Below are 25,439 nucleotides of genomic sequence, written 5' to 3'. Positions count from 1 at the left end.
TTGGTAAACAATTCCAAAGTCACAAAGCGCGTCCACTATAACGTGACGAAATGTCCAAAAGTTCCGTAACAGTCAGTAGAAACATTTCAAAAGATTTATTGAAACAATCTTTATAATGTTCTTTACATATGTCTTGAATAACGTTACAACCGGAGAATTAGAATGACTTCAGATGACCGGTGGAAGGCAGGTCCTTCCCCGGTGAACGCGAACAGTGAATGCATGGTCAACTGAATGCATGGTCAACTTTCCTTTCTCATTTGACCCCCCCCCCCCCCCCCTTCACATTAGTAGGACAAAGTTCTATTGACATCTAGTGGAAGGAGTAGGAAGTGAAAACTCATCCATATCTCGCTGTAATTTCAATGAGAGCTTGGTCAAAAATCTGCCACCCCCCAAAAAAAAACATGAAGTGGAATTTCTCAGGTTTTTGCCTGCTATAAGAGTTCTGTTATACACAGACATAATTTAAAACAGTTTTAGAAACTTCAGTGTTTTCTATCCAATATTAACCTCTTCAGTCGACCCTCTACTTTTTTGAACATTCTGTTAAAAATCGCGCAACATTTCAGCGCCCTGCTACTCATGCCAGGAATATAGTATATGCATTTGCTTAGTCTGTGTGGATAGAAAACACTCAGACGTTTAAAAAAACTGGTTAAATCACTGCTGTGGCTTTACCAGAACGGCATTTACATCGAAAAGCACAGGAAAAACTGATCACTGAAAATGGGGAAAATATATCCATGCGCTACTTGAACCCATTGATAAACGTGAACCACAATTAATTGCCTGAGGTTGCAGTACCTACAGCTTCCACAGGGTGTCTAGAGTCTTGTCATTTCCCTTCGAGTTTTTTTCTTGGTCAAACACATACAGGACACCGTATCTAATCTGGTCTGGGACCGGATATTTTCGTTGAGTTTCTAGCCGGACATTTTTCCAGACGGACAGCTAATGATCTTTACATCGCCTCCTGATGAATTTTATCGCTTATTAACGTTTACTAATACCTAAAGTTGCATTACAAACGTATTTCGAAGTATTTTGTGAAAGTTTATCGTCGACTTTTGAATTTAAAAAAAATGACGTTACGTTTTGAAACAATGTTTTTCGTTTATCACACAGTCTACATATAACGATATCTAGGATTTATATGGACCGATTTAATCGAAATAAAGACCCAAATAGTGTTTATGGGACATCTAGGAGTGCCAACAAAGAAGATGGTGAAAGGTAATGAATGTTTTCCATTTTATTGTGCGGTTTGTGTAACGCCGAAATGCTAATTATTTTGTTTACGTCCCCTGTGGGTCTTTTGGGGTGTTGCATGCTATCAGATAATAGCTTCTCATGCTTTCGTCGAAAAGCATTTTAAAAATCTGACTTGTTGCCTGGATTCACAACGAGTGTAGCTTTAATTCGATACCCTGCATGTGTATTTTAATGAACTTTTGAGTTTTAACTAATACTATTAGCATTTAGCGTAGCGCATTTGCATTTCCAGAGCTCTAGTTGGGACGCAAGCGTCCCGAGTAGAAGCAACAGGTTAATAATATGCTAATATTAGCAACTATGACTGAGGAGCAGGCCGTTGAATATGGGCACCTCTGTGCACCTTTCATCTAAGCTACTCAAATACTGCCCCTGCAGCTATAAGTTAAAAACTGCATTGTGTGTTTACTTGGGTTACCTTTGCGTAATATTTAAATTTGTTTGATGATCTGAAACATTTAAGTGTGAGAAATGTGCAAAAAATTAAACTCAGGAAGGGGGCAAATATTTTCACAGCACTCTATATGTCTACTCTATATAATGTCAAGAAATTGGTGATGGCACTAGAACAGTCTGCAACACTCTGCCTCACCCTACTAGAATCTGAAGTCAAATGTTTGCTGATGATCTGGTGCTTCTATCCCCAACCAAGGAGGGCCTACAGCAGCACCTAGATCTTCTGCACAGATTCTGTCAGATCTGGGCCCTAACAGTAAATCTTAGTAAGACAAAAATAATGGTGTTCAAAGGAAGGTCCAATTCCCAGATCACGAGTAGAAATTACATCAAAACACCGTTGCCCTAAAACACACAAAACTATACATATCTCCGGCCTAAACATCAGCGTTATAGGTAACTTACACAAAGCTGTGAACGATCTGAGACACAAGGCAACAAGGGCCTCCTTTGCCATCAAAAGGAACATTACATTCAACAAATTAGGATCTAGCAAAAAAATACTTGAATCAGTTGTAGAACCCATTGCCCTTTATAGTGGAAATCTGGGGGTCCACTCACATTACATTTACATTTAAGTCATTTAGCAGACGCTCTTATCCAGAGCGACTTACAAATTGGTGCATTCACCTTATGACATCCAGTGGAACAGTAGTGCATCTAAATCTTTTAAGGGGGGGGGGGTGAGAGGGATTACTTTATCCTATCCTAGGTATTCCTTAAAGAGGTGGGGTTTCAGGTGTCTCCGGAAGGTGGTGATTGACTCACCAACCCCCCCAAAAAATCACAACAATGGGACAATACCAAATTGAGAAACTGCATGCAGATTTCTGCAAAAATATCCTCTATGTACAGCAGAAAACACCAAATAATGCATTCAGAGCAGAATTAGGTCGTTAACGCTAATGATCAAAATCCAGAAAATAACCTACAACCAAAAAGGAAGCAATTCCCAAACCTTCCACAAAGTCATCACCTACAGAGAGATGAACCTGGAGAAGAGTCGCCTAAGCAAGCTGGTCCTGGGCCTTAGTTCAAACAGACCTCACATAGCCCTAGGACAGCAACACAATGAGACCCAACCAAATCATGAGAAAACAAAAATTATTCTTGACACACTGGAAAGAAATGACAAAAAACAGCAAACTAGAATGCTATTTAGCCTTAAAACAGAGTACACAGTGGCAGAATACCTGACCACTGTGACTGACCCAAAATTAAGGAAATCTTGTACAGACTCAGTGAGCATAGCTTTACGATTGACAAAGGCCGCCGAAGGCAGACCTTGCTCTCAAAAGAAGACAGGCTATGTGAACACCCTAACCTAAAACGAGGTGTAAACCGAGCTGCACTTCCTAACCTGATGCCAAATGTATGACCAGGTTAGTGTCACATATTTCCCTCAGACTACACAGATCCACAAAGAATTCGAAAACAAAACCAATTTTGATCAACTATCTCTCACATCTATCTCTCTACATATATAGTGAAATACCGGCAATCACAGAAGCCACAAGAAAAAGGGCAACCAGTGAAGAACAAAGACCATTGTAAATACAACTTGTATTTCTGTTGGTTTATTTTCCCCTTTGTACACTATTTGCACATATGACACTTGAAAGGTCACTTTTCTTGGAGCTTTTGTGATTCATGTTCCCTGTAAATTAGTATTGTTTCAATATTGTTTATTATCTACATACGTTTGCCAATAAAGCCCTTAAATTGAATTGAAAGAGCGAGAAAGACCGCAAGACACTTCAAGACGGAGGGAGAGAAGGGCAACATAACCACTACCACTGATTATAAAGTTCCTCTTTCCACTGGGATTCTCTGCCTCTAACCCTATTACAGGGGCTGAGTCACTGGCTTACTGGGGCTGTCTCATGCCGTCCCTGGATGGGGTGCGTCACCTGAGTGGGTTGATTCACTGATGTGGTCATCCTGTCTGGGTTGGCGCCCCCCCTTGGGTTGTGCCATGGCTGAGATCTTTGTGGGCTATACTCAGCCTTGTCTCAGGATGGTAAGTTGGTGGTTGAAGATATCCCTCTAGTGGTGTGGGGGCTGTGCTTTGGCAAAGTGGGTGGGGTTATATCCGTCCTGTTTGGCCCTGTCCGGGGGTGTCCTCGGATGGGGCCACAGTGTCTCCTGACCCCTCCTGTCTCAGCCTCCAGTATTTATGCTGCAGTAGTTTATGTGTCGGGGGGCTAGGGTCAGTTTGTTATATCTGGAGTACTTCTCCTGTCCTATTCAGTGTCCTGTGTGAATCTAAGTGTGCGTTCTCTAATTCTCTCCTTCCTCTCGGAGGACCTGAGCCCTAGGACCATGCCCCAGGACTACCTGACATGACTCCTTGCTGTCCCCAGTCCACCTGGCCGTGCTGCTGCTCCAGTTTCACCTGTTCTGCATTATTATTATTATTATGATTATTATTATTATTATTATTATTATTATTATTATTATTATTATTCGACCATGCTGATCATTTATGAACATTTGAACATCTTGGCCATGTTCTGTTATAATCTCCACCTGGCACAGCCAGAAGAGGACTGGCCACCCCACATAGCCTGGTTCCTCTCTAGGTTTCTTCCTAGGTTTTGGCCTTTCTAGGGAGTTTTTCCTAGCCACCGTGCTTCTACACCTGCATTGCTTGCTGTTTGGGGTTTTAGGCTGGGTTTCTGTACAGCACTTTGAGATATCAGCTGATGTATGAAGGGATATATAAAAGACATTTGATTTGATTTATAAGGTTGAACCCATTCCCTTAACCCCAGTCCTCGTCTAAAGCCTTACCCTGATGCCAAAAGGCTGTCCAGGTCTTTTGAGTAAAACTTTGCGGTTCTTGCCCGTGTTCTTGTGGGATACTTGAATAGTTCTCCTCTTGGTGTCAGACCAGTAGACCATGTCATTGAAAACCATTACAGAGAATGGACTGGGCATTTCAGTCAGCTGCAGAAGCTTTTGTGAAGACAGATAAGAGCAAAAAGAACAGTCTTAACCAGTCACATTCCATGCTTACAGTAAAGTTAATATCTAGACATTCCATGTTTACTGTAAAGAGTATAACCATAATTCATGTTAGCTGCAGTGTTACCCTGACATTGTGTCCTTCCAGGGATACAGAGCCGATGCACTGCAGTTTTTCATCTGCCCAGTAGATTCGGTCAGTGAGAGTGTCCACAGAGAGACTGACTGGCCAGCTGAGACCACGAGTCAACACCACCTTCCTCTCAGAGCCATCCATCCCTGACCGCTCAATCTGGGGATCGCTACCAACCTCTGACCAATACATCAACCTGGGAGAGAAAGAACAACGATTAGTCTACATCGGGGGTAGGCAACCCTGGTTCTGGAGTGCCCAAGGAACTTGTAGTTTCTCATTTAACCAACCTGGAAGACCAAGTGTGTGTTGAATTTAGGCAATCATTACTAAACTGATCAATTAGTTCAGTTGGGACAAAATCCTGCAGTAGCTGCAGCACTCCAGGAACAGGGTTGTCTACAGCTATCAGTCTACCAAAATCTATCCTACAGTCCACAACTTCAGACGAGTTTATGATTTATTATATTCTACTGAAGCTTTATTTTAACACCCTGTCCCCTCACCCACCTTTGTGTGGCAGCTGCCCTTTCACATGTGATATGTTTTATGACTGCTGCAAAATGAATTGCCTGTGAGGACATTGAAGTTCTGAATACTGGCTAGAGCAATTAAACATGTAAGGGGGAGGAGTGTTTTTACAACCAACATAATACAATTAAAAACCCGTCTTCCTTCAGGCTCAACCAAGCAGAGTGAGGTTCTAAAAAACAGGACAGACTTTCATGCGAACTTCTAAACAGGTGGAAGCGCCAGAGGGACCTGCACATCTATCAGACTGAATTAGGCCATTTTGATTATGAAACATTTTCCCCACACCATTTACAAACCAACCACATTGGGAACCTAAGTTGGAGTCAGTGTCAAACTATACAGACCCTAGGGTCTCCCGAGTGGCGCAAGGGTCTAAGGCATTGCATCGCAGTGATAGCTGTGCCGCTAGAGAACCTGATTCAAGTGCAAGCTCTGTTGCAACAAGACTAACCACCAATTGGATACCATGAAATTGGGGAGATAAATGTTTTTAAAAATATATGAACTATACAGACTCATATATAGGGATGTGGTTTCATTTTCACAATTCGGACCGATTGTACTCTTCATGATTTACGGGCTAAATCATTTACATTACATTTAAGTCATTTAGCAGACGCTCTTATCCAGAGCGACTTACAAATTGGTGCTTTCACCTTATGACATCCAGTGGAACAGCCACTTTACAATAGTGCATCTAGGTCTTTTAAGGGGGAGGGGGGGGGGGGGTGAGAATGATTACTTTATCATATCCTAGGTATTCCTTAAAGAGGTGGGGTTTCAGGTGTCTCCGGAAGGTGGTGATTGACTCCGCTGTCCTGGCGTCGTGAGGGAGTTTGTTCCACCATTGGGGGGCCAGAGCAGCGAACAGTTTTGACTGGGCTGAGCGGGAACTGTACTTCCTCAGTGGTAGGGAGGCGAGCAGGCCAGAGGTGGATGAACGCAGTGCCCTTGTTTGGGTGTAGGGCCTGATCAGAGCCTGGAGGTACTGAGGTGCCGTTCCACTCACAGCTCCGTAGGCAAGCACCATGGTCTTGTAGCGGATGCGAGCTTCAACTGGAAGCCAGTGGAGAGAGCGGAGGAGCGGGGTGACGTGAGAGAACTTGGGAAGGTTGAACACCAGACGGGCTGCGGCGTTCTGGATGAGTTGTAGGGGTTTAATGGCACAGGCAGGGAGCCCAGCCAACAGCGAGTTGCAGTAATCCAGACGGGAGATGACAAGTGCCTGGATTAGGACCTGCGCCGCTTCCTGTGTGAGGCAGGGTCGTACTCTGCGGATGTTGTAGAGCATGAACCTACAGGAACGGGCCACCGCCTTGATGTTATTTGAGAACGACAGGGTGTTGTCCAGGATCACGCCAAGGTTCTTAGCGCTCTGGGAGGAGGACACAATGGAGTTGTCAACCGTGATGGCGAGATCATGGAACGGGCAGTCCTTCCCCGGGAGGAAGAGCAGCTCCGTCTTGCCGAGGTTCAGCTTGAGGTGATGATCCGTCATCCACACTGATATGTCTGCCAGACATGCAGAGATGCGATTCACCACCTGGTCGTCAGAAGGGGGAAAGGAGAAGATTAATTGTGTGTCGTCTGCATAGCAATGATAGGGGAGACCATGTGAGGTTATGACAGAGCCAAGTGACTTGGTGTATAGCGAGAATAGGAGAGGGCCTAGAACAGAGCCCTGGGGGACACCAGTGTTGAGAGCACGTGGTGAGGAGACGGATTCTCGCCACGCCACCTGGTAGGAGCGACCTGTCAGGTAGGACGCAATCCAAGCGTGGGCCGCGCCGGAGATGCCCAACTCGGAGAGGGTGGAGAGGAGGATCTGATGGTTCACAGTATCGAAGGCAGCCGATAGGTCTAGAAGGATGAGAGCAGAGGAGAGAGAGTTAGCTTTAGCAGTGCGGAGCGCCTCCGTGATACAGAGAAGAGCAGTCTCAGTTGAATGACTAGTCTTGAAACCTGACTGATTTGGATCAAGAAGGTCATTCTGAGAGAGATAGCGGGAGAGCTGGCCAAGGACGGCACGTTCAAGAGTTGGAGAGAAAAGAAAGAAGGGATACTGGTCTGTAGTTGTTGACATCGGAGGGATCGAGTGTAGGTTTATTCAGAAGGGGTGCAACTCTCGCTCTCTTGAAGACGGGAGGGACGTAGCCAGCGGTCAGGGATGAGTTGATGAGCGAGGTGAGGTAAGGGAGAAGGTCACCGGAGATGGTCTGGAGAAGAGAGGAGGGGATAGGGTCAAGCGGGCAGGTTGTTGGGCGGCCGGCCGTCACAAGACGCGAGATGTCATCTGGAGAGAGAGGGGAGAAGGAGGTCAGAGCACAGGGTAGGGCAGTGTGAGCAGAACCAGCGGTGTCGTTTGACTTAGCAAACGAGGATCGGATGTCGTCGACCTTCTTTTCAAAATGGTTGACGAAGTCATCTGCAGAGAGGGAGGAGGGGGGGGAGGAGGATTCAAGAGGGAGGAGAAGGTGGCAAAGAGCTTCCTAGGGTTAGAGGCAGATGCTTGGAATTTAGAGTGGTAGAAAGTGGCTTTAGCAGCAGAGACAGAGGAGGAAAATGTAGAGAGGAGGGAGTGAAAGGATGCCAGGTCCGCAGGGAGGCGAGTTTTCCTCCATTTCCGCTCGGCTGCAAGGAGCCATGTTCTGTGAGCTCGCAATGAGTCGTCGAGCCACGGAGCGGGAGGGGAGGACCGAGCCGGCCTGGAGGATAGGGGACATAGAGAGTCAAAGGATGCAGAAAGGGAGGAGAGGAGGGTTGAGGAGGCAGAATCAGGAGATAGGTTGGAGAAGGTTTGAGCAGAGGGAAGAGATGATAGGATGGAAGAGGAGAGAGTAGCGGGGGAGAGAGCGAAGGTTGGGACGGCGCGATACCATCCGAGTAGGGGCAGTGTGGGAAGTGTTGGATGAGAGCGAGAGGGAAAAGGATACAAGGTAGTGGTCGGAGACTTGGAGGAGTTGCAATGAGGTTAGTGGAGGAACAGCATCTAGTAAAGATGAGGTCGAGCGTATTGCCTGCCTTGTGAGTAGGGGGGGAAGGTGAGAGGGTGAGGTCAAAAGAGGAGAGGAGTGGAAAGAAGGAGGCAGAGAGGTATGAGTCAAAGGTAGACGTGGGGAGGTTAAAGTCGCCCAGAACTGTGAGAGGTGAGCCGTCCTCAGGAAAGGAGCTTATCAAGGCATCAAGCTCATTGATGAACGCTCAGAGGGAACCTGGAGGGCGATAAATGATAAGGATGTTAAGCTTGAAATGGCTGGTAACTGTGACAGCATGGAATTCAAAGGAGGCGATAGACCGATGGGTAAGGGGAGAAAGAGAGAATGACCACTTGGGAGAGATGAGGATCCCGGTGCCACCACCCCGCTGACCAGAAGCTCTCGGGGTGTGCGAGAGCACGTGGGCGGACGAAGAGAGAGCAGTAGGAGTAGCGGTGTTGTCTGTGGTGATCCATGTTTCCGTCAGTGCCAAGAAGTCGAGGGACTGGAGGGAGGCATAGGCTGAGATGAACTCTGCCTTGTTGGCCGCAGATCGGCAGTTCCAGAGGCTACCGGAGACCTGGAACTCCACGTGGGTCGTGCGCGCTGGGACCACCAGATTAGGGTGGCCGCGGCCACGCGGTGTGGAGCGTTTGTATGGTCTGTGGAGAGAGGAGAGAACAGGGATAGACAGACACATAGTTGACAGGCTAGAGAAGAGGCTACGCTAATGCAGAGGAGATTGGAATGACAAGTGGACTACACGTCTCGAATGTTCAGAAAGTTAAGCTTACGTAGCAAGAATCTAATTGACTAAAATGATTAAAATGATACAGTACTGCTGAGGTAGGCTAGCTGCGTTGTTGACACTACCCTAATCAAGTCGTTCCATTGAGTGTGAAGTTTCTACAATGCTGCTTGTAGATAATCATTGTATGATTATTTTTATTCGATTTGTGGATGTTATAGAAATTGTGTGATAAATTCCATATGCCCATTTTAGTTTTAATTGGATTGAATTATAGTTGTCTATAAGCATTGTTTGAAGCTCAGTTATATTTAAATCACCCTACCATCATATCTAAGCCAATGACCCCATTAGAGGAAAATGTGCAAATCAACACTGACTCATGAGCGAGAACCACAAGGAAAACAAATTGTTCAGTTCCATATTGGCTTAAATGAGTGTTTTTTCACCTCCCTCTAGAAAATGAGCTTTTAATATTCAATAAATTCTAACTACATAATTTCTGTTACCATTTTTCATTGATTACTTTTACCTAACTTGTATTGTTGTATAATATGTTGAATAACCACCTTCAGATGTAAACATGGAAATTGAAATCAAAAAACTATGCGAGAGAAGGCATGGACCTGAAGTCCCCCCTCCAAAAAATTTAAATTCACATGAGCACCACAATGCCTATTCCACCCATGCTCTATCAAGGTTTTCCTGCATACAGCTATGACGGTCTATTGTGCTTCAAACAATTTGTACACAGGTTGCTTTAAGTCTCAAAACCTCCTCTCAACCTAATTCATACTCTTCAGAGGGATAATGGACTTTTCAGGGTTGTGTTATAAAAACAGAGTGATAGGTATATTCATTTGTATACCCTTTGTGTGGCAGCAGCCCTCACACCCGAACCCACCCTTTGTGTGGCAGCAGCCCTCACACCCGAACCCACCCTTTGTGTGGCAGCAGCAGTAGTGAGCGAGGCTGTTCCAGATCCTCATCCAGAACCACTATGTAGTTCTGAGACTTTACTGTAGATGTGCCCAGCCTCACAGCCAGAATCTGACTGGCCAGCCCATCCAGCCAGTACAGGTTCCTGCCAACCCAGTCCACAGCTATAGAATTAGACTTCACACCTACAGAAAGAGAGCATTCTGTTAGCAAACATCTAGTAGACAGTAGGGCTGAGACTACTTGGCACTAACCCTGTCCTTGGTTAGGGTACTAACCTTTGACCAGAGTGCCTGTTTCCTTGGTGTTGATGGAAGTCCACTTGATGCTCTCCTCCTCCAGACTGACCCAGTATACCCTCTGGTCTCTCCAGTCATAATCCACACAGAACACAGGTGTCTGACTAGTGGAGAGCAATGAAAGGCTGGAGCTATGCAACCCCAACACCAGCAGCTCATTCTGAACAGACGCCAGCAGGTGAGCCTCATCTACACAGACAAAATACACCATCAATATACCATGCCAAAACACACCATTTTGAATACAATGACAAAACTATAATTAGACAAATCTACATTAGTTGCGTCTATTAGGTTGAGCCAGCAATGCATTTCTCCATGTTAGATAATTAAATTTGGCACACTGGTTGGGAACTCAATTTCCTAAATACTCAGATGGCACTGCATTCCGCTGGCTCGTTTTCTTGCTGGAAGGATGTATAGAAAACTAGAATTCTCCCATAGGGATTCTCCCATAGGGATTCTCTAGATGCCATTTGTGACCCACCATCTTTTTTTCAGTCTTATGTACCAAAATTTGAATTGGTGTTTTTACATTTGATAAAAGTACACTCAGAGCTTCAAAATGGCATATCATACACCATAGTTGGAGGAAACAACAGGAAGTAATGCTGCTTTAAAAAGTTGATATCCTTAGAATCCCATTTAGGAGTAAAAAGCATTTGAACATTTGAGACCAACTGGCTTGATTCGGTCTTATGTAGCAACATTTGAAAAGGTTGTTTATTTTATTTTTTACATTGGATGAGTAGACAGAGCTAGAATATGGTATATCATACAATAGTTGAACACAAAAGTAATTCTGCTTTGAAAGTTAATAAACTTGTAACCTCACAAAAAAGGAACATTTGCTATCTAACTGGGAGTCTCGTGAGTGAAAACAGCTGAAGCTCATCCAAGGTAAACAATTTAATTTGATTGCTTGTCTGATGTGACCATGATGCTTGCTGCTAGCTAGGCATAATGCTATGCTAGGCTATCGATAAACTAACCCGACAACATATAAGATTCCATTACTCCATAGTTTATAACTTGTTTTACATACCTAGTTAAATAAAAATGAACAGGAATATTAACCATGTATTGCTTCAAAATATGTTAAAGCGCTGTCAACTCTTGTCCATTTCCCATCTGAGTCAGTTTATCTATTAGTCTTGGTTAAATGTAGGGTTAAGGAGTGGTTTCACAGACAGATTTCACTGAGTCCCGGACTAGAAATTATATTGGCTGGATATTTTCCATTGATCTTGCTTTTTAGTCCAAGACTAGGCTTAATCTGTGTCTGGGAAAACCTCCCCATAATGTTTAAGTGGAATGATGTCTAACATGAAAAAATATGTATACATGACCAGGTACATTAATGGGGTAAACTTACTCTTAGAGTATGTATTAGGCTGTTTGAGAAGGTTTGAATCCTAATCGACCCATCCAATGGGAGTACATCTGTTGTGGAGGTATAGTAGATGAATTAAGCTTCAGTACTCTAGCAGTAGTTAAGCCATTTATTCTGAAAAGCCTAGTTTCTGCATAGGTCAAAATAGCTTTTGCATTTCCTCTCTTTTTTGGCTTTAGACAAAAGTAAATATTTCACTAAAACAATGGCTTAATTACGTTCAAGCAAAGACACGTTTGGAGTACCTTGGGTCTTGCAGCTGTGACCATTTGGTTCCAGCAGATATCCATGGTGACAGCGACACAGGAAGGAGCCGCGGGTGTTAAGGCAGGTGTGGCTGCAGACAGGTAGTAGGACCTCATTACACTCGTCAACATCCACACAGGACAAACCGTTAGCCTGGAGCCGGAAGCCTGCAGCACAGATGCACCTCTGTAGGAGGGAAGGAGCACATGTCACAGCCACACAGGACAAACAGTTAGCCTGGAGCCTGCAGCACAGATGCACCTCTGTAGGAGACAGAAGGACCACATGTCACAGCCACACTTCTGTAGGCCAACAAGTTGAGTTTTGTTTTAACTCACCGGTCCATGGGGGCTTAGGGCTTGTGGCATTGTCTAGGGCATGTGACTAGGGTTAAGGCGTGTTGTGTGGCATGGTCTAGGGTGTGTAGCTAGGGCATGGCGGGGGTCATCGTTGGGCTGCGGGTGTGAAAGATTCAGCAGTCTACAGGCATTACACCTAGCTAAAATATTCCTGTAGCTCTGTTGGAATAACTTTAATAGATCACTGACATCTTCTGGAAACGGAAGATGCTCTACATTGACTTAAGCCCAGCTCATAAATAGGCTACATATGTACATGTGGGCTTTGAAACAAGGTTCATGAAATGGATAACTTGCTAGTAACAGATGACATTCATATTCTGACCATCTGAAACTCACTAAGATAATACCGTTGATACAGCAGCAATCCATGGTTATAACAAATGCCAACGGGGCAGTGTTGCAGTCTATATTCAGAACCACATTCCTATAAAGTTGAGAGGATCTCATGTTAAACTGTTTAACCTCCATCACCTAAAGACCATTCTGGTGGGAAGCTGCTATAGACCAAGTGTTATCAGCCAGTATCTGGATAACATGTAAAATGCTTGATATGTTATCACAGGTGTATTTTCTGGGTGACCTAAATATTGACTGGCTTTCATTAAGCTGCCCAATCAAGAAAAAGCTTCACACTAGTGCCTGCAAACTGGTTCAGGTTCAGTAAACCTACCAGGGGAGATATACAGCACAGGAATGAAAACATGTATTGATCACATCTTCAATTATGCTTTAGATATCTGCTGTAATGCATTAAAGCAGTATCCAAATCCATTGGATGTAGTAATCACAATATGGTAGCGATATCTAGGAAAGCTTAAGTTCCAAAGGCTGGGCCTAATAGTGTGTATAAGAGGGCATACAAAAACATTTGTATTGATTCCTATGACGTAAAGAATATTTGCTGGTCTGTGGTGTGTAATTAGGAGCAACCAGATACTGCATTTGACACAACAAAAAGTTTGATACATCGCACAGACAGGAATAAAGAATTCTCCGGGAAGATGAGACTGATGTGTGTTTCATGATACTACTTATGGTGAGAGTCCAGGTACATTAATTCACCCGACCTAGAATCAAATGCCGACCGTATACCATCAAGAGAATTCTCTTTGGTTATAGTCACAGTGTATATATTCCCCTTCGAGCAGATACGACGGCCCTCAATTAACTACACTGGACTTCGTGCAAACTGGAAACCACATATCCTGAGGCCGTAATTCTAGTAGCTAGCTAGTCTAAAAAAGCAGGTCTGAGGAAAATGCTACCAAAGTTCTAACACATTGCCTGTAGTACTCGCTCTTCAAAAACTCTCGGCCACTATTACTCTCCCTTCTGGGATGCCTGCAAGGCCCTCCCCCGCCCTTCCTTTCGGGAAAGTCAGATCAAAACTCCATTCCAACTTTCCCTTCCTATAGGCAGAAACTCAAACAGGAAGTACAAGTGGTCTTGCAGGTCAATTCAACCCTGGTCTGACCAATCGGAATCCAATCTTCAAGATTGTTTTGATATAGCGGACTGGGATATGTTCCGGGTTGCCTCAGAATAACCTTGATATTTATACTGACCGAGTTCATCAGGAAGTGTATAGGGTATGTTCCCACTCACTATTAAAACCTACCTAGTCCATAAACTGTGGATAGATGACAGCAGTTGAACAAAACTGAATGTGCCAACCACCGCATTTAACCACGGCAAGGTGACTGGAGTCATGACTGTCCTGGAAGGATCCAAATGGGTCAGATCAGCTTGGCAATAAATAACTTCAGCCAGACCCCCTTTCAGTCGCAGAGGGGGGAGAGGGGAACTGGTGGTGGTGGTGGGGGGGGGGGGGGGGTGACAGCTAACACCCTGATGTAAATCAAGTACAAGAACTTTCAGCCATCTTCCTCTCCAAATTCACACAGGAATATGCCTTTGTTACAGACATTCGCCCACGAAACTAACACTTTTTGCGAATACTGTCAAAATATTTTTAACATACAATGTGTGGAATGGTCAGAGGCGATCTAAAGAATGTCATTTGTGACCCGATTCAGGAAACTAGGCATGTCGCAAGTCACGACTTCACAGGAGAGAAATCTCTTTGGGAAGTAATTGCATTCGAACATGAACTTTCTTACGATTAAAATGGTTAAATTAGGAACCTTGTTGGTTAAGCCACAAAACGCTAGCAACCTTCCCATTAGCCATGATTGGCTGAGATGAGTGGGCTGGACATGCCAAGAGAGGCATTCAGATTTGTCTGCCATATTGAAGACTGTTTATTTGAGCTCGTCAGACTTGATAATCCTGTCTAATGCAGCTTTTTTTAAAGTAGTGGAGCTGCATAAGTGTTGCTCTCCATTTTTTGGCGGATCACGTTTTGAAATCAGTGGAATTAGAGTATGATAGCTAAGGAGACGTAGAAAACACCAGTCTTCAGATTATATCTTCAAACTAAGGCCAACCGTGGTATTGCATTCCTGACAGGGTGACTCGTCCATGATGCATGTATACAGGTAAGATAGCTAGCTACAGTCAGATACACGTTTTCTAATTCCGACAAAGTGGTTTCATTTCAAGATAAAGTGACTGTTAACTAATGTTGGCTGGCATTACTTGATTCCCAGAGCCGTTTGATTTTCTAGTTAGAGCCTAATGTGACTCAGGGGAGAGAGGAGACTTCCACGAACGATATATCATCGAAGAGATATGTGAAAAACACCTTGAGGATTGATTCTAAACAACGTTTACCATGTTTCAGTCGATATTATGGAGTTAATTTGGAAAAAGGTTCGGCGTTTTGATGACTGAATTTTTTTTTTTTTTGGTAGCCCAACGTGATGTACAAAACGGAGCGATTTCTCCTACACAAAGAATCTTTTTGGACAAACTGAACATTTGCTATCTAACTGAGAGTCTCCTCATTGAAAACATCCGAAGTTCTTCAAAGGTAAATGATTTTATTTGAATGCTTTTCTTATTTTTGTGAAAATGTTGCACGCTCAATGCTAACGCTAAATGCTATGCTAGCTATCAATACTGTTACACAAATGCTTGTTTTGCTATGGTTGAAAAGCATATTTTGAAAATCTGAGATGACAGTGTTAACAAAAGGCTAAGCTTGAGAGCTAGCATATTTATTTAATTTCATTTGCGATTTTCATGAACAGTTAACGTTGCGTTATGGTAATGAGCTTGAGGCTGTATGTACGATCCCGGATGCGGGATGGCTAGAATCAAGAGGTTAACCTAGACCAGAAAGGCGTCGAGCTGCAGCTCACGTCTAAAGCGGTTTGAACTCTGAAATCTCAATGAGGTAGAGGCGAGAAGCTCACCTCCCGGACAAATCACTGGTACAGCTGATTAGCTGCCCTAAGTATCCAGAAAAGTTCATTTAAGTGGGACCATTCTACTACTCAACACCCCACTAGGAACCATTGACACGGCTGGCTAGCTCATCTTCAACGACTCATTTTCCAGAGTGAATGGAAGAACAGACGGATGGGGACCCCTTTTGGACAATCAGAGCATTACAAGTGTCCCGTGGAAAGGCCCAACCAACCCCTTTCCAAGGCCCTGTAGGAGAAATACACTAAGAACCAAATACATTCATGATTTTACTCCAAACAGACGGTGGTTCATGTGCAAAGTACATTGGTACATTTAGAAACTACTCACAGTAATAAAGTATTATGTCTCTGCCTCTTGCCCTCCATGTCTTTTCTAATGTAAAATATATCACTAGCCACTTTAAACAATGCTACCTAATATAATGTTTACATACCCTACATTATTCATATGTATACGTATATACTGTACTCTATATCATCTACTGCATCTTTATGTAATACATGTATCACTAGCCACTTTAACTATGCCACTTTGTTTACATACTCATCTCATATGTATATACTGTACTCGATACCATCTACTGTATCTTACCTATGCCGCTCTGTACCATCACACTCATACATTTTTATGTACATATTCTTTATCCCCTTACACTATAAGGTAGTAGTTTTGGAATTGTTAGCTAGATTACTTGTTGGTTATTAATGCATTGTCGGAACTAGAAGCACAAGCATTTCGCTACACTCGCATTAACATCTGCTAACCATGTGTATGTGACAAATAAATTTGATTTAAGAAGCAGCCATATCATTGTCAGTCCGCTAGGGACCTATTTCTAATGTATTAAGTGTGTATGTATATCCGGTGTAACCATTTAGTTAGCTATTAAATAAACCAATTTGTGTAGCAGTGAATCATAAGGCTTTTGCAGATGCAGGAGGTTACGACTTTTCAGAATGATGATATGATACGAGGTTATGATTTTAAAGGTTGACCACTTATGGATGTGATAGTAAAGACATTTAGAGTGTATATCGGGAGATGGTAACTTTAAACAGCTCGTGGTGCCCCAAATACTAATGAGTTAATTGTTGCATGATTAATTCAATTCAGTAACAATTAAACAGTTAGTTGATCAGATAAAAAGTAAAGTTATGACACTGGGAATATGGCAGAATACAAACAGTTTAGTTATGCCCTACGTAAGGCAACCACAGGCAAAACATCAGTACAGAGACGTCCCTATTGAACAGCTCAGACATATGTAGCAGGGACCCCAGACAATCACGGATTACAAAGGGAAAACTAGCCACGTCGGACACCGACGTCTTGCTCCAGGACAAGTTAAACTCCTTCACCCTCTGAGGATAACATGGCACCACTGACGCAGGCCTCGAGGACTGTTGGCGCTCATTCTCTGTGGCCGACGTGAGTAAGACATTAAAGCGTGTTAACCCTCGCATGGCTGGCAGCCCAGACATCCCTAGCCGCATCCTCAGAGACCAACTGGCTGGAGTGTTTACAGACATATTAAATCTCTCCTTATCCCAGTCTGCTGTCCACATTTAATTCAATATGTCCACCATTGTTCCTGTACCCAAGAAAACAAAGGTAACTAAATGACTATCATCCCGTAGCACTCACCTCCACCATACACGACACCCTAGACACACTTCAATTTGCATACCGTCCTAAAAGATTATGCAATCGCCATCACTGCAAATGGCCATATCCAATTTGGACAAGAGGAATACTTCCAGTACCAGTCAAAAGTTGACACCTACTCATTCAAGGGTATTTCTTCTTTACTTTTTTCTACATTGTAGAATAGTGAATCTATCAAAACGGTTGTAACCCCCCAAGCATTTTACATTAGATTCTTCAAAGTAGTCACCTTGACAGCTTTGCACTCTTCGCATTCTCTCAACCAGCTTCATGAAGAATGATTTTCCAACAGTCTTGGAGTTCCCACATATGCTGAGCACTTATTTGCGGCTTTTCCTTCACTGAGGTCCATCTCATCCCAAACCATCTCAATTGGGTTGAGGTTGGGTGAGTGTGGAGGCCGGGTCATCTGATGCAGCACACCATCACTCTCCTTGGTAAAATAGCCCTTTCTAAATAATTGTCAGCTGCAAAGCACCCCCACATCACACCTCTATGCTTCAGGGTGGGGAAAAAACAAATCAAATTTTATTTATTTGTCATACACACACGTTAATGCGAGTGTAGCGAAATTCTCTACACGTGGAGAAAATCTGTTCAACTACTGTCTCAGACACAGCGGTTGGAACCAAAAATCTCAAATTTGGACTCCGACCAAAGGACAAAATTCCACCACTAATGTCCATTGCTCGTGTTGCTTGGCACAATCAAATCTCATTCTTATTGGTGTCGTTTAGTGGTTTCTTTGCAGCAATTTGTACATGAAGGCCTGATTAATGCAGTGTCCTCTGAACAGTTGATGTTGAGCTAGGTCTGTTAAATTGAACTCAAGCATTTATTTGGGCTGCAATATCCGAGGCTGGTAACTAATGAACTTATCCTCTGCAGCATAGGTAACTCTGGGTCTTCCTTTCCTGTGGTGGTCCTCATGAGAGCCAGTTTCATCATTGTGCTAAATACTTGACATTTCCCAGATTGACTGACCTTCATGTCTTAAAGTAATGGACTGTTTCTCTTTGCTTATTTGAGCTGTTCTTGCCATAATATGGACTTGATATTTTACCAAATAGGGCTATCTTGTCACAACACAATTGACTTTTAAGCTGGTATTGTATGTAAAAATGCTGTTCATTGACGACAGCTCAGCCTTCAACATCATAGGATATTGGTCCGTCAGCAAGTCCAGGGCTCATTAAGCTGAGTCTGAACCCCGCCCTGTGCAACTGGGTCCTGGACTTGCTGACGGACCACCCCCAGGTGGTGAAGATTTCCGGTCACAACTTGCAGGCTTGTTTTCGAGTTGCTGTGCGTTTTGTTGCCAACCTATTTTGCTACCTGACAACTTTACGGTTTTCACTTTTTAATTACCGTTCATATATTTATTTATTTTTTCCTCAACTTTTTCACTCCGGACGCTTTATCTGGACACGATTCGTCAGGACCTCCAACAGCCGAAGCTAAGTAGTAACATTAACATGATGCCTTCTAATTGCAGCCGCTGTGCTCGCCTTACGGCGAGGATAGCTGTACTGCAAGCCCAGCTTCAGACGCAATCGTTAGGCAAGGGTAATTTTAGTGTAGGAAAGGATGAAACAGCGTCTGTGCCACCAGTAAGTACAGATAGTAGTATAAATCCCCTGGCACAATTTTCTCACGGTTTCTGGAAGGAAATGCTGTAGGAACGCTCAACCGGTGTCGCTCATTCAGCCGACAGAAACTTTCAACCGGTTTTCCCCATTAAGCAGCGGGTCGGTGTCAGAGGCCGAGTCTTCTCTGGTCTCTACTCCTCCCGTTACGGGGTCTGAGACGCCGAAGCTTCCCACCATTAGCTCTGACAAATTGAAAACTCTAGTCATTGGCGACTCCATTACCCGCAGTATTAGACTTAAAGCGAATCATCCAGCGATCATACACTGTTTACCCGGGGCAGGGCTACCGACGTTAAGGCTAATCTAAAGATGGTGCTGGCTAAAGCTAAAACTGGCGAGTGTAGAGAGTATAGAGATATTGTTATCCACGTCGGCACCAACGATGTTAGGATGAAACAGTCAGAGATCACCAAGCGCAACATAGCTTCTGCGTGCATATCAGCTAGAAAGATGTGTCGGCATCGAGTAATTGTCTCTGGCCCCCTCCCAGTTAGGGGGAGTGATGAGCTCTACAGCAGAGTCTCACAACTCAATCGCTGGTTGAAAACTGTTTTCTGCCCCTCCCAAAAGATAGAATTTGTAGATAATTGGCCCTCTTTCTGGGACTCACCCACAAACAGGACCAAGCCTGACCTGCTGAGGAGTGACGGACTCCATCCTAGCTGGAGGGGTGCTCTCATCTTATCTACCAACATAGACAGGGCTCTAACTCCTCTAGCTCCACAATGAAATAGGGTGCAGGCCAGGCAGCAGGCTATTAGCCAGCCTGCCAGCATAGTGGAGTCTGCCACTAGCATAGTCAGTGTAGTCAGCTCAGCTATCACCATTGAGACCGTGTCTGTGCCTCGACCTAGGTTGGGCAAAACTAAACATGGCGGTGTTCGCCTTAGCAATCTCACTAGGATAAAGACCACCTCCATTCCTGTCATTACTGAAAGAGATCATGATACCTCACTTCTCAAAATAGGGCTACTTAATGTTAGATCCCTTACTTCAAAGGCAATTATAGTCAATGAACTAATCACTGATCATAATCTTGATGTGATTGGCCTGACAAACATGGCTTAAGCCTGATGAATTTACTGTGTTAAATGAGGCCTCACCTCCTGGCTACACTAGTGACCATATCCCACGTGCATCCCGCAAAGGCGGAGGTGTTGCTAACATTTACGATAGCAAATTTCAATTTACAAAAAAAAAAATGACGTTTTCGTCTTTTGAGCTTCTAGTCATGAAATCTATGCAGCCTACTCAATCACTTTTTATAGCTACTGTTTACAGGCCTCCTGGGCCATATACAGCGTTTCTCACTGAGTTCCCTGAATTCCTATCGGACCTTGTAGTCATTGCAGATAATATTCTAATCTTTGGTGACTTTAATATTCACATGGAAAAGTCCACAGACCCACTCCAAAAGGCTTTCGGAGCCATCATCGACTCAGTGGGTTTTGTCCAACATGTCTCTGGACCCACTCACTGTCACAGTCATACGCTGGACCTAGTTTTGTCCCATGGAATAAATGTTGTGGATCTTAATGTTTTCCTCATAATCCTGGACTATCGGACCACCATTTTATTACGTTTGCAATTGCAACAAATAATCTGCTCAGACCCCAACCAAGGAACATCAAAAGTCGTGCTATAAATTCACAGACAACACAAAGATTCCTTGATGCCCTTCCAGACTCCCTCTGCCTACCCAAGGACGCCAGAGGACAAAAATCCGTTAACCACCTAACTGAGTATCTCAATTTAACCTTGCGCAATACCCTAGATGCAGTTGCACCCCTAAAAACTAAAAAAATGTCTCATAAGAAACTAGCTCCCTGGTACACAGAAAATACCAGAGCTCTGAAGCAAGCTTCCAGAAAATTGGAACGGAAATGGCGCCACACCAAACTGGAAGTCTTCCGACTAGCTTGGAAGGACGGTACCGTGCAGTACCGAAGAGCCCTTACTGCTGCTCGATCATCCTATTTTTCTAACTTAATTGAGGAAAATAAGAACAATCAGAAATTCCTTTTTGATACTGTCGCAAAGCTAACTAAAAGCAGCATTCCCCAAGAGAGGATGACTTTCACTTTAGCAGTGATAAATTCATGAACTTCTTTGAGGAAAAGATTATGATTATTAGAAAGCAAATTACGGACTCCTCTTTAAACCTGCGTATTCCTCCAAACCTCAGTTGTCCTGAGTCTGCACAACTCTGCCAGGACCTAGGATCAAGAGAGACGCTCAAGTCTTTTAGTACTATATCTCTTGACACAATGATGAAAATAATCATGGCCTCTAAACCTTCAAGCTGCATACTGGACCCTATTCCAACTAAACTACTGAAAGAGCTGCTTCCTGTGCTTGGCCCTCCTATGTTGAACATAATAAACGGCTCTCTATCCACTGGATGTGTACCAAACTCACTAAAAGTGGCAGTAATAAAGCCTCTTGAAAAAGCCAAACCTTGACCCAGAAAATATAAAAAACTATCGGCCTATATCGAATCTTCCATTCCTCTCAAAAATTTTAGAGAAGGCTGTTGCGCAGCAACTCACTGCCTTCCTGAAGACAAACAATGTATACGAAATGCTTCAGTCTGGTTTTAGACCCCATCATAGCACTGAGACGGCACTTGTGAAGGTGGTAAATGACATTTTAATGGCAACGGACCGAGGCTCTGCATCTGTCCTCGTGCTCCTAGACCTTAGTGCTGCTTTTGATACCATCGATCACCACATTCTTTTGGAGAGATTGGAAACCCAAATTGGTCTACACGGACATGTTCTGGCCTGGTTTAGATCTTATCTGTCGGAAAGATATCAGTTTGTCTCTGTGAATGGTTTGTCCTCTGACAAATCAACTGTAAATTTCGGTGTTCCTCAAGGTTCTGTTTTAGGACCACTATTGTTTTCACTATATATTTTAGCTCTTGGGGATGTTATTCGAAAACATAATGTAAACTTTCACTGCTATGCGGATGACACACAGCTGTACATTTCAATGAAACATGGTGAAGCCCCAAAATTGCCCTCGCTAGAAGCATGTGTTTCAGACATAAGGAAGTGGATGGCTGCAAACTTTCTACTATTAAACTCGGACAAAACAGAGATGCTTGTTCTAGGTCCCAAGAAACAAAGAGATCTTCTGTTGAATCTGACAATTAATCTTAATGGTTGTACAGTCGTCTCAAATAAAACTGTGAAGGACCTCGGCGTTACTCTGGACCCTGATCTCTCTTTTGAAGAACATATCAAGACCATTTCGAGGACAGCTTTTTTCCATCTACGTAACATTGCAAAAATCAGAAACTTTCTGTCCAAAAATGATGCAGAAAAATTAATCCATGCTTTTGTCACTTCTAGGTTAGACTACTGCAATGCTCTATTTTCCGGCTACCCGGATAAAGCACTAAATAAACTTCAGTTAGTGCTGAATACGGCTGCTAGAATCCTGACTAGAACCAAAAAATTTGATCATATTACTCCAGTGCTAGCCTCTCTACACTGGCTTCCTGTCAAAGCAAGGGCTGATTTCAAGGTTTTACTGCTAACCTACAAAGCATTACATGGGCTTGCTCCTACCTATCTCTGATTTGGTCCTGCCGTACATACCTACACGTACGCTACGGTCACAAGACGCAGGCCTCCTAATTGTCCCTAGAATTTCTAAGCAAACAGCTGGAGGCAGGGCTTTCTCCTATAGAGCTCCATTTTTATGGAACGGTCTGCCTACCCATGTCAGAGACGCAAACTCGGTCTCAACCTTTAAGGCTTTACTGAAGACTCATCTCTTCAGTGGGTCATATGATTGAGTGTAGTCTGGCCCAGGAGTGGGAAGGTGAACGGAAAGGCTCTGGAGCAACGAACCGCCCTTGCTGTCTCTGCCTGGCCGATTCCCCTCTTTCCACTGGGATTCTCTGCCTCTACCCTGTTACGGGGGCTGAGTCACTGGCTTACTGGGGCACTCTCATGCCGTACCTGGGGGGGGGGGTGCAACACCTGGGTGGGTTGATTCACTGTTGTGGTCGGCCTGTCTGGGTTGGCGCCCCCCCCTTGGGTTGTGCCGTGGCGGAGATCTTTGTGGGCTATACTCGGCCTTGTCTCAGGATGGTAAGTTGGTGGTTGAAGATATCCCTCTAGTGGTGTGGGGGCTGTGCTTTGGCAAAGTGGGTGGGGTTATATCCTTCCTGTTTGGCTCTGTCCGGGGGTGTCCTCGGATGGGGCCACAGTGTCTCCTGACCCCTCCTGTCTCAGCCTCCAGTATTTATGCTGCAGTAGTTTATGTGTCGGGGGGCTAGGGTCAGTTTGTTATATCTGGAGTACTTCTCCTGTCCTATTCGGTGTCCTGTGTGAATCTAAGTGTGTGTTCTCTAATTCTCTCCTTCTCTCTTTCTTTCTCTCTCTCGGAGGACCTGAGCCCTAGGACCATGCCCCAGGACTACCTGACATGATGACTCCTTGCTGTCCCCAGTCCACCTGGCCATGCTGCTGCTCCAGTTTCAACTGGCCTGGGCCCTAGGACCATGTCTCAGGACTACCTGACATGATGACTCCTTGCTGTCCCCAGTCCACCTGGCCATGCTGCTGCTCCAGTTTCAACTGTTCTGCCTTACTATTATTCAACCATGCTGGTCATTTATGAACATTTGAACATCTTGGCCACGTTCTGTTATAATCTCCACCCGGCACAGCCAGAAGAGGACTGGCCACCCCACATATGCCCTCTCTAATTCTCTCTTTCTTTCTCTCTCTCGGAGGACCTGAGCCCTAGGACCGTGCCCCAGGACTACCTGACATGATGACTCCTTGCTGTCCCCAGTCCACCTGACTGTGCTGCTGCTCCAGTTTCAACTGTTCTGCCTTATTATTATTCGACCATGCTGGTCATTTATGAACATTTGAACATCTTGGTCATGTTCTGTTATAATCTCTACCCGGCACAGCCAGAAGAGGACTGGCCACCCCACATAGCCTGGTTCCTCTCTAGGTTTCTTCCTAGGTTTTGGCCTTTCTAGGGAGTTTTTCCTAGCCACCGTGCTTTTACACCTGCATTGCTTGCTGTTTGGGGTTTTAGGCTGGGTTTCTGTACAGCACTTTGAGATATCAGCTGATGTACGAAGGGCTATATAAATAAATTAGATTAGATTTGATTTGATCTAGCTGCTCTGTCATAATATAATAGAGTCAGTAGATCTAGCTAGTCTGTCATAATGTAATAGAGTGGGTGGATATAGCTGGTCTGTCATAATATAACATACACAAAGAGAAAGTAGATCTAGCTGGTCTGTCATAATATAATAGAGACAGTAGATATAGCTGGTCTGTCATAATATAATAGAGAGAGTAGATCTAGCACTCTGTCATAATATAATAGAAACATAGAGACAGTTATAAAATCATTATAAAATCATTATAAAATCCATGTACACAAACAACAAGTGTGCGGTTAAAATTGGCAAAAAACACACACATTTCTTCACACAGGGTCGTGGGGTTAGACAGGGATGCAGCTTAAGCCCCACCCTCTTCAACATATATATCAACGAATTGGCGCGGGCACTAGAAAAGTCCGCAGCACCCGGCCTCCCCCTGCTAGAATCCGAAGTCAAATGTCTGCTGTTTGCTGATGATCTGGTGCTTCTGTCACCAACCAAGGAGGGCCTACAGCAGCACCTAGATCTTATGCACAGATTCTGTCAGACCTGGGCCCTGACAGTAAATCTCAGTAAGACCAAAATAATGGTGTTCCAAAAAAGGTCCAGTCACCAGGACCACAAATACAAATTCCATCTAGACACTGTTGCCCTAGAGCACACAAAAAACTATACATACCTTGGCCTAAACATCAGCGCCACAGGTAACTTCCACAAAGCTGTGAACGATCTGAGAGACAAGGCAAGAAGGGCATTCTATGCCATCAAAAGAAACATAAATTTCAACATACCAATTAGGATTTGGCTAAAAATACTTGAATCAGTCATAGAGCCCATTGCCCTTTATGGTTGTGAGGTCTGGGGTCCGCTCACCAACCAAGACTTCACAAAATGGGACAAACACCAAATTGAGACTCTGCACGCAGAATTCTGCAAAAATATCCTCCGTGTACAACGTAAAACACCAAATAATGCATGCAGAGCAGAATTAGGCCGATACCCACTAATTATCAAAATCCAGAAAAGAGCCGTTAAATTCTACAACCACCTAAAAGGAAGCGATTCACAAACCTTCCATAACAAAGCCATCACCTACAGAGAGATGAACCTGGAGAAGAGTCCCATAAGCAAGCTGGTCCTGGGGCTCTGTTCACAAACACAAACACACCCTACAGAGCCCCAGGACAACAGCACAATTAGACCCAACCAAATCATGAGAAAACAAAAACATAATTACTTAACACATTGGAAAGAATTAACAAAAAGACAGAGCAAACTAGAATGCTATTTGGCCCTACACAGAGAGTACACAGCGGCAG

At 44.0% G+C, this 25,439-nt stretch overlaps 1 protein-coding gene across 1 annotated transcript in view; it reads right to left on the bottom strand.

The window, feature by feature from the left end:
• Positions 1-12,333, bottom strand: part of LOC135571346 (low-density lipoprotein receptor-related protein 2-like) — a 41,643-nt gene extending 29,310 nt beyond the window's left edge. Inside the window, exons 1-6 of the mRNA XM_065017118.1 lie at positions 12,304-12,333; positions 11,965-12,151; positions 10,306-10,515; positions 10,029-10,212; positions 4,826-5,027; positions 4,525-4,689 (exon numbers count right to left, since the gene is read on the bottom strand). Coding sequence (XP_064873190.1) covers positions 4,525-4,689; positions 4,826-5,027; positions 10,029-10,212; positions 10,306-10,515; positions 11,965-12,151; positions 12,304-12,333 — 978 coding nt within the window. The remainder of the gene's footprint in view (positions 1-4,524; positions 4,690-4,825; positions 5,028-10,028; positions 10,213-10,305; positions 10,516-11,964; positions 12,152-12,303) is intronic.
• Positions 12,334-25,439: the final 13,106 nt, after the last annotated feature.

Source organism: Oncorhynchus nerka, linkage group LG4 (genome assembly GCF_034236695.1).
Source record: "Oncorhynchus nerka isolate Pitt River linkage group LG4, Oner_Uvic_2.0, whole genome shotgun sequence".
NCBI lineage: Eukaryota > Metazoa > Chordata > Actinopteri > Salmoniformes > Salmonidae > Oncorhynchus > Oncorhynchus nerka.
The sequence above is the reverse complement of the archived record's forward strand: the minus strand, read 5'-3'. Positions and strand labels throughout refer to the sequence as shown.